The sequence below is a fragment of the Salmo salar genome, chromosome ssa07 (genome assembly GCF_905237065.1).
Source record: "Salmo salar chromosome ssa07, Ssal_v3.1, whole genome shotgun sequence".
Classification (NCBI taxonomy): Eukaryota; Metazoa; Chordata; class Actinopteri; order Salmoniformes; family Salmonidae; genus Salmo; species Salmo salar.
The window spans coordinates 57,124,071-57,138,483 of NC_059448.1; the positions used below are offsets into that span (position 1 = coordinate 57,124,071).

Here is a 14,413-nt window from a genome sequence, read left to right on the forward strand (position 1 = left end):
GTGAGGGTGGGGGGTGGGGTTTTGGTACATTTAGAGGATGGTGAGGTGGGGGGTGTGGGGTGTTGGTACTATTATCGGATGGTGAGGTGGGGGGGTGGGGTGTTGGTACTATTAAAGGATGGTGAGGTGGGGGTTGGGGTGTTGGTACTATTATAGGATGGTGAGGTGGGGGGTGGGGTGTTGATACTATTACCGGATGGTGAGGTGGGGGGGTGGGGTGTTTGTACTATTAAAGGATGGTGAGGTGGGGGGTTGGGGTGTTCGTACTATTATAGGATGGTGAGGTGGGGGGTGGGGTGTTGGTACTATTATAGGATGGTGAGGTGGGGTGGGGTGTTGGTACTATTATAGGATGGTGAGGTGGGGGTGTTGGTACTATTATAGGATGGTGAGGTGGGGGGTGGGGTGTTGGTACTATTATAGGATGGTGAGGTGGGGGTGGGGTGTTGGTACTGTTATAGGATGGTGAGGTGGGGGTGGGGGGTGGGGTGTTGGTACTATTATAGGATGGTGAGGTGGGGGGTGGGGTGTTGGTACTATTATAGGATGGTGTGGTGGGGGTGGGGTGTTGGTACTATTATAGGATGGTGGGGGTGGGGGGGGTGGGGTGTTGGTACTATTATAGGATGGTGTGGTGGGGGGGTGGGGTGTGATACTAATATAGGATGGTGTGGTGGGGGGGGTGGGGTGTTGGTACTATTATAGGATGGTGAGGTGGGGGGTGGGGGGGGTGTTGGTACTATTATAGGATGGTGAGGTGGGGGTGGGGGGGTGGGGTGTTGGTACTATTATAGGATGGTGGGGGGGGGGGTGGGGTGTTGGTAGTATTATAGGATGGTGAGGTGGGGGGGGTGGGGTGTTGGTACTATTATAGGATGGTGAGGTGGGGGGGTGGGGTGTTGGTACTATTATAGGATGGTGAGGTGGGGGTGGGGGGGTGGGGTGTTGGTACTATTATAGGATGGTGTGGTGGGGGGGTGGGGGTGGGGTGTTGGTACTATTATAGGATGGTGAGGTGGGGGGGGTGGGGTGTTGGTACTATTATAGGATGGTGAGGTGGGGGGGTGGGGGGTGGGGTGTTGGTACTATTATAGGATGGTGTGGTGGGGGGAGGGTGTTGGTACTATTATAGGATGGTGGGTGGGGTGGGGTGTTGGTACTATTATAGGATGGTGAGGTGGAGGGGTGGGGTGTTGGTACTATTATAGGATGGTGAGGTGGGGGGTGGGGTGTTGGTACTAGTATAGGATGGTGAGGTGGGGGGTGGGGTGTTGGTACTATTATAGGATGGTGAGGTGGGGTGGGGGGTGGGGTGTTGGTACTATTATAGGATGGTGGGGGGGGTGGGGGTGGGGTGTTGGTACTATTATAGGATGGTGTGGTGGGGGTGGGGGGTGGGGTGTTGGTACTATTATAGGATGGTGTGGTGGGGGTGGGGTGTTGATACTATTATAGGATGGTGTTGTGGGGGTGTGGGGTGTTGGTACTGTTATAGGATGGTGGGGGGTGGGGGGTGGGGTGTTGTACTATTATAGGATGGTGTGGTGGGGGGGGGGGGGGTGGGGTGTTGGTACTATTATAGGATGGTGGGGTGGGGGGTGGGGTGTTGTACTATTATAGGATGGTGTGGTGGGGGGTGGGGGTGGGGTGTTGGTACTATTATCGGATGGTGAGGTGGGGGGTGGGGGTGTTTGTACTATTATCGGATGGTGAGGTGGGGGGGTGGGGTGTTTGTACTATTATAGGATGGTGAGGTGGGGGGTTGGGGTGTTGGTACTATTATAGGATGGTGAGGTGGGGGGTGGGGTGTTGGTACTATTATAGGATTGTGGGGTGGGGGGGGTGGGGTGTTGGTACTATTATAGGATGGTGAGGTGGGGGGTGGGGTGTTGGTACTATTATAGGATGGTGAGGTGGGTGGTGGATGGTGGGGTGTTGATACTATTATAGGATGGTGTGGTGGGGGGGGTGGGGTGTTGGTACTATTTTAGGATGGTGAGGTGGGGGGTGGGGGTGGGGTGTTGGTACTATTATAGGATGGTGTGGTGGGGGTGGGGGGGGGGTGTTGGTACTATTATAGGATGGTGAGGTGGGGGGGGTGGTGTTGGTACTATTTTAGGATGGTGTGGTGGGGGGTGGGGGGTGGGGTGTTGGTACTATTACCGGATGGTGAGGTGGGGGGGGTGGGGTGTTTGTACTATTAAAGGATGGTGAGGTGGGGGGTGGGGTGTTGGTACTATTATAGGATGGTGAGTTGGGGGGTGGGGTGTTGGTACTATTATAGGATGGTGAGGGGGGGGGTTGGGGTGTTGGTACTATTATAGGATGGTGAGGTGGGGGGGTGGGGTGTTGGTACTATTATAGTATGGTGAGGTGGGGGGTGGGGTTTGGTACTATTATAGGATGGTGAGGTGGGGGGGGTGGGGTGTTGGTACTATTATAGGATGGTGAGGTGGGGGGGTGGGGTGTTGGTACTATTATAGTATGGTGAGGTGGGGGGTGGGGTGTTGGTACTATTATAGGATGGAAGGTGGGGGGTGGGGGGTGGGGTGTTTGTACTATTATAGGATGGTGAGGTGGGGGGTGGGGTGTTGGTACTATTATAGGATGGTGAGGTGGGGGGGTGGGGGTGTTGGTACTATTATAGGATGGTGGGGTGGGGGGGTGGGGTGTTGGTACTATTTTAGGATGGTGTGGTGGGGGGTGGGGGGTGGGGTGTTGGTACTATTATAGGATGGTGAGGTGGGGGGGAGGGGTGTTGGTACTATTATAGGATGGTGAGGTGGGGGTGGGGTGTTGGTACTATTATAGGATGGTGAGGTGGGGGGTGGGGTGTTGGTACTATTATAGGATGGTGAGGTGGGGGGTGGGGTGTTGGTACTATTATAGGATGGTGAGGTGGGGGGGGTGGGGTGTTGGTACTATTATAGGATGGTGAGGTGGGGGGGTGGGGTGTTGGTACTATTACCGGATGGTGAGGTGGGGGGTGGGGTGTTGGTACTATTATAGGATGGTGAGGTGGGGGGTGGGGTGTTGGTACTATTATAGGATGGTGAGGTGGGGGGTGGGGTGTTGGTACTATTATAGGATGGTGAGGTGGGGGTGGGGTGTTGGTACTATTATAGGATGGTGAGGTGGGGGGTGGGGTGTTGGTACTATTATAGGATGGTGAGGTGGGGGGTGGGGTGTTGGTACTGTTATAGGATGGTGAGGTGGGGGGTGTGGGGGTGGGGTGTTGGTACTATTATAGGATGGTGAGGTGGGGGGGTGGGGTGTTGGTACTATTATAGGATGGTGTGGTGGGGGTGGGGTGTTGGTACTATTATAGGATGGTGGGGGTGGGGGGGGTGGGGTGTTGGTACTATTATAGGATGGTGTGGTGGGGGGTGGGGTGTTGGTACTATTATAGGATGGTGTGGTGGGGGGTGGGGTGTTGGTACTATTATAGGATGGTGAGGTGGGGGTGGGGGGGGGGTGTTGGTACTATTATAGGATGGTGAGGTGGGGGGGGGGGTGGGGTGTTGGTACTATTATAGGATGGTGGGGGGGGGGGGGTGGGGTGTTGGTAGTATTATAGGATGGTGAGGTGGGGGGTGGGGTGTTGGTACTATTATAGGATGGTGAGGTGGGGGGGGGGGGGTGGGGTGTTGGTACTATTATAGGATGGTGAGGTGGGGGGGTGGGGTGTTGGTACTATTATAGGATGGTGTGGTGGGGGGGTGGGGGTGTTGGTACTATTATAGGATGGTGAGGTGGAGGGTGGGGTGTTGGTACTATTATAGGATGGTGAGGTGGGGGAATGGGGGGGTGGGGTGTTGGTACTATTATAGGATGGTGTGGTGGGGGGAGGGTGTTGGTACTATTATAGGATGGTGGGGGGTGGGGTGTTGGTACTATTATAGGATGGTGAGGTGGAGGGGTGGGGTGTTGGTACTATTATAGGATGGTGAGGTGGGGGGTGGGGTGTTGGTACTAGTATAGGATGGTGAGGTGGGGGGTGGGGTGTTGGTACTATTATAGGATGGTGAGGTGGGGGTGGGGGGTGGGGTGTTGGTACTATTATAGGATGGTGGGGGGGGGGGGGGTGGGGTGTTGGTACTATTATAGGATGGTGTGGTGGGGGTGGGGGGTGGGGTGTTGGTACTATTATAGGATGGTGTGGGGGGGTGGGGTGTTGATACTATTATAGGATGGTGTTGTGGGGGTGGGGAGGGTGTTGGTACTATTATAGGATGGTGGGTGGGGGGGGGTGGGGGTGTTGGTACTATTATAGGATGGTGTGGTGGGGGGGGTGGGGTGTTGGTACTATTATAGGATGGTGGGGTGGGGGGGTGGGGTGTTGGTACTATTATAGGATGGTGTGGTGGGGGGGTGGGGTGTTGGTACTATTACCGGATGGTGAGGTGGGGGGGGTGGGGTGTTTGTACTATTACAGGATGGTGAGGTGGGGGGTTGGGGTGTTGGTACTATTAAAGGATGGTGAGGTGGGGGTTGGGGTGTTGGTACTATTATAGGATGGTGAGGTGGGGGGGTGGGGTGTTGGTACTATTATAGGATTGTGGGGGGGGGTGGGGGGTGGGGTGTTGGTACTATTATAGGATGGTGAGGTGGGGGGTGGGCTGTTGGTACTATTATAGGATGGTGAGGTGGTGGGTGGGTGGTGGGGTGTTGGTACTATTATAGGATGGTGAGGTGGGGGGTGGGGTGTTGGTACTATTTTAGGATGGTGAGGTGGGGGGTGGGGGGGTGGGGTGTTGGTACTATTATAGGATGGTGTGGTGGGGGGTGGGGGGGGGTGTTGGTACTATTATAGGATGGTGAGTTGGGGAGGGTGTTGGTACTATTTTAGGATGGTGTGGTGGGGGTGGGGTGTTGGTACTATTACAGGATGGTGAGGTGGGGGGGGTGGGGTGTTGGTACTATTAAAGGATGGTGAGGTGGGGGGTTGGGGTGTTGGTACTATTATAGGATGGTGAGGTGGGGGTGGGGTGTTGGTACTATTATAGGATGGTGGGTGGTGGGGTGGGGTGTTGGTACTATTATAGGATGGTGAGGTGGGGGGTGGGGTGTTGGTACTATTATAGTATGGTGAGGTGGGGGGTGGGGTGTTGGTACTATTATAGGATGGTGAGGTGGGGGGTGGGGTGTTGGTACTATTATAGGATGGTGAGGTGGGGGGGTGGGGTGTTGGTACTATTATAGTATGGTGAGGTGGGGGGGTGGGGTGTTGGTACTATTATAGGATGGAAGGGGGTGGGGGGTGGGGTGTTTGTACTATTATAGGATGGTGAGGTGGGGGGGTGGGGTGTTGGTACTATTATAGGATGGTGAGGTGGGGGGGGGGGTGTTGGTACTATTATAGGATGGTGGGGGTGGGGGGTGGGGTGTTGGTACTATTTTAGGATGGTGAGGTGGGGGTGGGGGTGGGGTGTTGGTACTATTATAGGATGGTGAGGTGGGGGGGTGGGGTGTTGGTACTATTATAGGATGGTGAGGTGGGGGGTGGGGTGTTGGTACTATTATAGGATGGTGAGGTGGGGGGTGGGGTGTTGGTACTATTATAGGATGGTGAGGTGGGGGGTGGGGTGTTGGTACTATTATAGGATGGTGAGGTGGGGGGTGGGGTGTTGGTACTATTATAGGATGGTGAGGTGGGGGTGGGGTGTTGGTACTATTATAGGATGGTGAGGTGGGGGTGGGGGTGGGGTGTTGGTACTATTATAGGATGGTGAGGTGGGGGGGGTGGGGTGTTGGTACTATTATAGGATGGTGAGGTGGGGGGTGGGGTGTTGGTACTATTATAGGATGGTGAGGTGGGGGGTGGGGTGTTGGTACTATTATAGGATGGTGAGGTGGGGGGGTGGGGTGTTGGTACTATTATAGTATGGTGAGGTGGGGGGGTGGGGTGTTGGTACTATTATAGGATGGTGAGGTGGGGGGTGGGGTGTTGGTACTATTATAGGATGGTGGGTGGGGGGGGTGGGGTGTTGGTACTATTATAGGATGGTGAGGTGGGGGGTGGGGTGTTGGTACTATTATAGGATGGTGGGGTGGGGGGTGGGGTGTTGGTACTATTATAGGATGGTGAGGTGGGGGGTGGGGTGTTGGTACTATTATAGGATGGTGAGGTGGGGGGGTGGGGGTGTTGGTACTATTATAGGATGGTGAGGTGGGGGTGGGGGTGTTGGTACTATTATAGGATGGTGAGGTGGGGGGTGGGGTGTTGGTACTATTATAGGATGGTGAGGTGGGGGGTGGGGTGTTGGTACTATTATAGGATGGTGAGGTGGGGGGGTGGGGTGTTGGTACTATTATAGGATGGTGAGGTGGGGGGGGTGGGGTGTTGGTACTATTATAGGATGGTGAGGTGGGGGGGTGGGGGTGTTGGTACTATTATAGGATGGTGAGGTGGGGGTGGGGTGTTGGTACTATTATAGGATGGTGAGGTGGGGGGTGGGGGTGGGGTGTTGGTACTATTATAGGATGGTGAGGTGGGGGTGGGGTGTTGGTACTATTATAGGATGGTGAGGTGGGGGGTGGGGTGTTGGTACTATTTTAGGATGGTGAGGTGGGGGGGGGGGGTGTTGGTACTATTATAGGATGGTGAGGTGGGGGGTGGGGGTGTTGGTACTATTATCGGATGGTGAGGTGGGGGGGTGGTGTGTTTGTACTATTATAGGATGGTGAGGGGGGGTTGGGCGTTGGTACTATTATAGGATGGTGAGGTGGGGGGTGGGGTGTTGGTACTATTATAGGATGGTGAGGTGGGGTTGGGGGTGGGGTGTTGGTACTATTATAGGATGGTGAGGTGGGGTGGGGGGTGGGGTTGTTGGTACTATTATAGGATGGTGGTGGGGGGGTGGGGTGTTGGTACTATTTTAGGATGGTGAGGTGGGGGGTGGGGGTGGGGTGTTGGTACTATTATAGGATGGTGAGGTGGGGGGGTGGCGGTGTTGGTACTATTATAGGATGGTGTGGTGGGGGGGGGGGTGGGGTGTTGGTACTATTATAGGATGGTGGGGTGGGGGTGGGTGGGGTGTTGGTACTATTATAGGATGGTGAGGTGGGGGGGTGGGGTGTTGGTACTATTATAGGATGGTGAGGTGGGGGGTGGGGTGTTGGTACTATTATAGGATGGTGAGGTGGGGGGTGGGGGTGGGGTGTTGGTACTATTATAGGATGGTGTGGTGGGGGTGGGGGTGGGGTGTTGGTACTATTATAGGATGGTGAGGTGGGGGTGGGGTGTTGGTACTATTATAGGATGGTGAGGTGGTGGGGGTGGGGGGTGGGGTGTTGGTACTATTATAGGATGGTGAGGTGGGGGGGTGGGGTGTTGGTACTATTATAGGATGGTGGGGGGGGTGGGGTGTTGGTACTATTATAGGATGGTGAGGTGGGGGGGTGGGGTGTTGGTACTATTATAGGATGGTGAGGTGGGGGGTGGGGTGTTGGTACTATTATAGGATGGTGAGGTGGGGGGGGGGGGGGTGGGGTGTTGGTACTATTATAGGATGGTGGGGTGGGGGGGTGGGGGTGGGGTGTTGGTACTATTATAGGATGGTGGGGGTGGGGGGTTGGGGTGTTGGTACTATTATAGGATGGTGTGGTGGGGGTGGGGGTGGGGTGTTGGTACTATTATAGGATGGTGGTGGGGGGGTGGGGGGGTGGGGTGTTGGTACTATTATAGGATGGTGTGGTGGGGGGGGTGGGGTGTTGGTACTATTATAGGATGGTGGGGGGTGGGGGGTGGGGTGTTGGTACTATTATAGGATGGTGGGGGTGGGGGGTGGGGTGTTGGTACTATTATAGGATGGTGTGGTGGGGGTGGGGGGTGGGGTGTTGGTACTATTATAGGATGGTGAGGTGGGGGGGTGGGGGTGTTGGTACTATTATAGGATGGTGAGGTGGGGGGGTGGGGTGTTGGTACTATTATAGGATGGTGAGGTGGGGGGGTGGGGTGTTGGTACTATTATAGGATGGTGAGGTGGGGGGGTGGGGTGTTGGTACTATTAAAGGATGGTGAGGTGGGGGTTGGGGTGTTGGTACTATTATAGGATGGTGAGGTGGGGGGTGGGGTGTTGGTACTATTACCGGATGGTGAGGTGGGGGGTGGGGTGTTGGTACTATTATAGGATGGTGAGGTGGGGGGTGGGGGTGTTCGTACTATTATAGGATGGTGAGGTGGGGGGTGTGGGGTGTTGGTACTATTATAGGATGGTGAGGTGGGGGTGGGGGTGTTGGTACTATTATAGGATGGTGAGGTGGGGGTGTTGGTACTATTATAGGATGGTGAGGTGGGGGGGTGGGGTGTTGGTACTAGTATAGGATGGTGAGGTGGGGGTGGGGTGTTGGTACTATTATAGGATGGTGAGGTGGGGGGTTGGGGGTGGGGTGTTGGTACTATTATAGGATGGTGAGGTGGGGGGTGGGGTGTTGGTACTATTATAGGATGGTGTGGTGGGGGTGGGGTGTTGGTACTATTATAGGATGGTGGGGGTGGGGGGGTGGGGTGTTGGTACTATTATAGGATGGTGTGGTGGGGGGTGGGGGTGTTGGTACTAATATAGGATGGTGTGGTGGGGGGGGGTGGGGTGTTGGTACTATTATAGGATGGTGAGGTGGGGGGGGGGGGGTGTTGGTACTATTATAGGATGGTGAGGTGGGGGGGGGGTGGGGTGTTGGTACTATTATAGGATGGTGGGGGGGGGGGGTGGGGTGTTGGTAGTATTATAGGATGGTGAGGTGGGGGGTGGGGTGTTGGTACTATTATAGGATGGTGAGGTGGGGGGTGGGGGTGGGGTGTTGGTACTATTATAGGATGGTGAGGTGGGGGGTGGGGGGTGGGGTGTTGGTACTATTATAGGATGGTGTGGGGGGGTGGGGGGTGGGGTGTTGGTACTATTATAGGATGGTGAGGTGGGGGGTGGGGTGTTGGTACTATTATAGGATGGTGAGGTGGGGGGGTGGGGGGTGGGGTGTTGGTACTATTATAGGATGGTGTGGTGGGGGGAGGGTGTTGGTACTATTATAGGATGGTGGGGGGGTGGGGTGTTGGTACTATTATAGGATGGTGAGGTGGGGGGGTGGGGTGTTGGTACTATTATAGGATGGTGAGGTGGGGGTGGGGTGTTGGTACTAGTATAGGATGGTGAGGTGGGGGGGTGGGGTGTTGGTACTATTATAGGATGGTGAGGTGGGGGGTGGGGTGTTGGTACTATTATAGGATGGTGGGGGTGGGGGGGTCGGGTGTTGGTACTATTATAGGATGGTGTGGTGGGGGTGTGGGGGTGGGGTGTTGGTACTATTATAGGATGGTGTGGTGGGGGTGGGGTGTTGATACTATTATAGGATGGTGTTGTGGGGGTGGGGAAGGTGTTGGTACTGTTATAGGATGGTGGGGGGTGGGGGGTGGGGTGTAGACTATTATAGGATGGTGTGGTGGGGGGTGGGGGTGGGGTGTTGGTACTATTATAGGATGGTGGGGGTGGGGGGGTGGGGTGTAGTACTATTATAGGATGGTGTGGTGGGGGTGGGTGGGGTGTTGGTACTATTACCGGATGGTGAGGTGGGGGAGTGGGGTGTTTGTACTATTACCGGATGGTGAGGTGGGGGGGTGGGGTGTTTGTACTATTAAAGGATGGTGAGGTGGGGGGTTGGGGTGTTGGTACTATTATAGGATGGTGAGGTGGGGGGTGGGGTGTTGGTACTATTATAGGATTGTGGGGTGGGGGGTGGGGGTGGGGTGTTGGTACTATTATAGGATGGTGAGGTGGGGGGTGGGCTGTTGGTACTATTATAGGATGGTGAGGTGGTGTGGTGGATGGTGGGGTGTTGATACTATTATAGGATGGTGTGGTGGGGGGTGGGGTGTTGGTACTATTTTAGGATGGTGAGGTGGGGGGGTGGGGTGGGGTGTTGGTATTATTATAGGATGGTGTGGTGGGGGGGTGGGGGGGGGGGTGTTGGTACTATTATAGGATGGTGAGTTGGGGGGGGGTGTTGGTACTATTTTAGGATGGTGTGGTGGGGGGTGGGGGGGTGGGGTGTTGGTACTATTACCGGATGGTGAGGTGGGGGGTGGGGTGTTTGTACTATTAAAGGATGGTGAGGTGGGGGGTTGGGGTGTTGGTACTATTATAGGATGGTGAGTTGGGGGTGGGGTGTTGGTACTATTATAGGATGGTGAGGGGTGGGGTGGGGTGTTGGTACTATTATAGGATGGTGAGGTGGGGGGTGGGGTGTTGGTACTATTATAGTATGGTGAGGTGGGGGGTGGGGTTTGGTACTATTATAGGATGGTGAGGTGGGGGGTGGGGTGTTGGTACTATTATAGGATGGTGAGGTGGGGGGTGGGGTGTTGGTACTATTATAGTATGGTGAGGTGGGGGGTGGGGTGTTGGTACTATTATAGGATGGAAGGTGGGGGGTGGGGGGGTGGGGTGTTTGTACTATTATAGGATGGTGAGGTGGGGGGGGTGGGGTGTTGGTACTATTATAGGATGGTGAGGTGGGGGGGTGGGGGGGGTGTTGGTACTATTATAGGATGGTGGGGGGGGGGGGTGGGGTGTTGGTACTATTTTAGGATGGTGTGGTGGGGGGGGGGGGGGTGGGGTGTTGGTGCTATTATAGGATGGTGAGGTGGGGGGGGGGGTGTTGGTACTATTATAGGATGGTGAGGTGGGGGGGTGGGGTGTTGGTACTATTATAGGATGGTGAGGTGGGGGGTGGGGTGTTGGTACTATTACCGGATGGTGAGGTGGGGGGGTGGGGTGTTGGTACTATTATAGGATGGTGAGGTGGGGGGTGGGGTGTTGGTACTATTATAGGATGGTGAGGTGGGGGGGTGGGGTGTTGGTACTATTATAGGATGGTGGGAGGTGGGGGGTGGGGTGTTGGTACTATTATAGGATGGTGTGGTGGGGGGGTGGGGGAGGGTGTTGGTACTATTATAGGATGGTGAGATTGGGGGTGGGGTGTTGGTACTATTATAGTATGGTGAGGTGAGGTGGTGGGGGGGGGGTGGGGTGTTGGTACTATTATAAGATGGTGAGGTGGGGGGGTGGGGGGAGGGTGTTGGTACTATTATAGGATGGTGAGATTGGGGGTGGGGTGTTGGTACTATTATAGTATGGTGAGGTGAGGGGGTGGGGGGGTGGGGGTGTTGGTACTATTATAGGATGGTGAGGTGTGGGGGTGTTGGTACTATTATAGGATGGTGAGGGGGTGGGGTGGGGTGTTGGTACTATTATAGGATGGTGAGGTGGGGGGGTGGGGTGTTGGTACTATTATAGTATGGTGAGGTGGGGGGTGGGGTGTTGGTACTATTATAGGATGGTGAGGTGGGGGGGTGTTGGTACTATTATAAGATGGTGAGGTTTGGGGTAGCGGGTGGGGTTCTTAAAGGCCCAATGCAGCCGTTTTTATCTCAATATCAAATCATTTATGTGTAGCAATTAGGACCTTACTGTAATAGATTTCCGTTTAAACTGACAAAAGTAAATTGTTAGCAAAAAAATATTTCTCAAGCAAGAATTTTACTAGGACAGTCTGGGAGTGGTCTGAGAAGGGAGTGGAAAACTGAAAACCAGCTGTTATTGGCAGAGAGGTTTGGAACTTTCTTTCTTATTGGTCTATTAAGAAATTTACAGTTGAATTGCTGCTCATCAAGTTCACAAAACCGAAAACGGTGACAAACAACATTTCTGAAGAAAGAGAAGAGAAAACAGTTTGCCACTGCATTGAATGTCATTACATGTATTTCCTGGCTCTAAGGATCAGATGCTATAAAAGAAGAACACGGGCCTCATCAGAACACCACCAACTGTCTGTTTCACCATAAATGCAGAACATGTACAGGACACAATGCAACACAGACAGACCATTTCACCCAGTGGTGGTTCGAGCTTGTATGGCTCCCTGGGCGAGCCCCCCCCTTTAATCAATTTCTGTTGATTTGTCACTCGAGCATCAATACATTACCCATCCCCCAACACTATCAACCAAGAGTCAAGACTAAACCAATTCACCTTGGTGGTGTGCAGACTGGTTTTATATTAATCTTAACCATTTCACACAAACCAGAAAAACAAACAACAATATGTCTGTGAAACTATATATTCACAGTATTATGAATGAATTGGGGTTTATTTGGTAATGTTTCATAGTGTGACTGATTTTACTAATTGCATTAGTACTGTACACAGTTAGAGATGCGCTATTTGATAGATTCCCCCATCCGCCTACCTCTGTCTTCCAGTGGGGAGACCTGAGCTCAACCTACCCCCATCCCCCTACCTCTGTCTTCCAGTGGGGAGACCTGACGTCAACATGCCCCCGTCCCACTACCTCTGTCTTCCAGTGGGGAGACCTGAGGTCAACCTACCCCCGTCCCCCTACCTCTGTCTTCCAGTGGGGAGACCTGAGGTCAACCTACCCCCGTCCCCTACCTCTGTCTTCCAGTGGGGAGACCTGAGGTCAACCTACCCCCGTCCCCTACCTCTGTCTTCCAGTGGGGAGACCTGAGGTCAACCTACCCCCGCCTTCTCCCCATCTCGTACTTCTGAGTGGGAGACCTTCCCAGTAGCCTGCCTAGCTCACAAACTAGAATCAGGGCGCCCACTCCGACAAGGTTAATTGACCCACAGTCCCACATGGTGACATGATATCGTTGACGTGGCGTGAAAATGAGCGATAGAAAAACGATTGCGCAAATGTCACCTTTCCAAATAGATTGGTGCGGATGCCCCGTGAGGTCCCCGGCAAGATGCTGCCCTGGGCGGCTGCCCATGTCCCCTGTACCTAATCCGCCACTGATTTCCCCGTAATAGGCAGAAAAACGGTCACCAGAAGTTCATCCGGTTTCCTTGGAAATATTAACATCCAACAACATGTTTGAACAGAATATGACCTTTCTGCACTTCCCCTTATCTCACTGAGTAACGTTAAATACACAAACCTCCTACTCACCAGAAGTTCATCCTGTTCCCAAGAAAGTCATGTTTTATGAAAGAGAATTTACATAATTGTGACACTGAAGTGATGAATGCATACTTAATTAAGTCAACGCATATAACCTCAAGATCGAAGAAGTTTCCATTTGTACTAGCCTTTGCATTTTGATGTGACTGCTTGTACCCCAGAGCACTCTGCATAAAGCTGTTACCTCGACCTCGACCACAGACTCAATTCTTCTCCGTTACAGAGTCAACTTGTTTCTGAAGGTCTCTATCTAAAACAGTCATGGAAGCCACCCTGACAGCCAGTGAGTGCCAGGTAGAGGAACAGAAAGACCTACTGCTATCACTGAGAGCCACAGTGGAGAAACAGAGTTCTGCACTCCAAGAGCTGAGAGCCACCGTGGAGGAACTGAAGAGAGAGAACAGAGAGAGACCGAAGGTAGCCTTCTCAGCTTCACTGTCTGAAACCAAAGGACCATACAATACTGACATCACCCTGGTCTACAAGCATGTCTTCACCAACACTGGCAATGCTTACAGTCCGGTGACTGGCATCTTTAAGGCGCCGGTGAGTGGAATCTACTACTTCAGGTACACTGCCTTTGGATTCACCTCCAAACATAGAAGAGTGTCCCTGTACAAAGGAGGACAACTTATGGTGACTGTGACTGACCATAGCACACCACATGATGGAGAAGACAGTGGATCCAATGGTGTCACCCTGCAGCTGAAGGAAGGTGAAGAGGTCTACACACGTCTTAAAGCAGAACATCAGGTCTATGATGACGGGGCTCACCATACCACCTTCACCGGCTTTCTGATCTGCGCTTAGGAAGCAGAGTAACAATTGTTAGCAAAAATTAGCATTTGATTACAAAGTCAAAATTCAGCTTTTTTATTCAGTAAAATTGTTAATGAATAGATGTTAACAGTTCCAGTGATTTACATTCTCTAAAGTAAAATAGAAAAACATTGTAGGTTTTGATAACAATGTGACAATCCTTTATAAAGGTTTTGATTTGCTACTGAAATATATCGACTGTGGTGTTTTCTGCGATGCTTAAGACATTGAGTTGTATGTATCTTTGATTTAAAAATAAAATATGATTAATAAGATACACATTGAATTGTCTGTTTGTAAAAAATATTGAGAGATGTACAGTATGCATGAATGTTCTCCAACGATCAGTTTTTCGATCAGTTTCTGTGTTCATGTTCATGAATTTTGACATGTTTATTTACACATTTTTGCCAATCTGGGATCTTTGACAATGTTCCATGAAATTCATCATTGTATACAATCAAATCCTTTCCTAGCATGATTGACAAGGTGCTATGGAAAATATGACTGCCATAACAATGAGTGTGTTTTGGACGCAGGTAATCAGAAAGGAGTGAATGAATTGTTTGGCTTTCCATTTCATTTGATGCCAGCACCCTGTATGTTATTTAAAGAC

The 14,413-nt window shown here is 52.8% G+C and overlaps 1 protein-coding gene across 1 annotated transcript; it reads left to right on the forward strand.

Annotated features, from left to right (window-relative positions):
- The first annotated feature begins 13,070 nt into the window (after positions 1-13,070).
- Positions 13,071-14,072, forward strand: LOC106596487 (complement C1q-like protein 2). Its single transcript, XM_014187765.2, has one exon. The coding sequence runs from the start codon at positions 13,240-13,242 to the stop codon at positions 13,786-13,788; it is 549 nt and encodes a 182-aa protein (XP_014043240.1). The 5' UTR covers positions 13,071-13,239; the 3' UTR covers positions 13,789-14,072.
- The last annotated feature ends 341 nt before the right edge of the window (positions 14,073-14,413 follow it).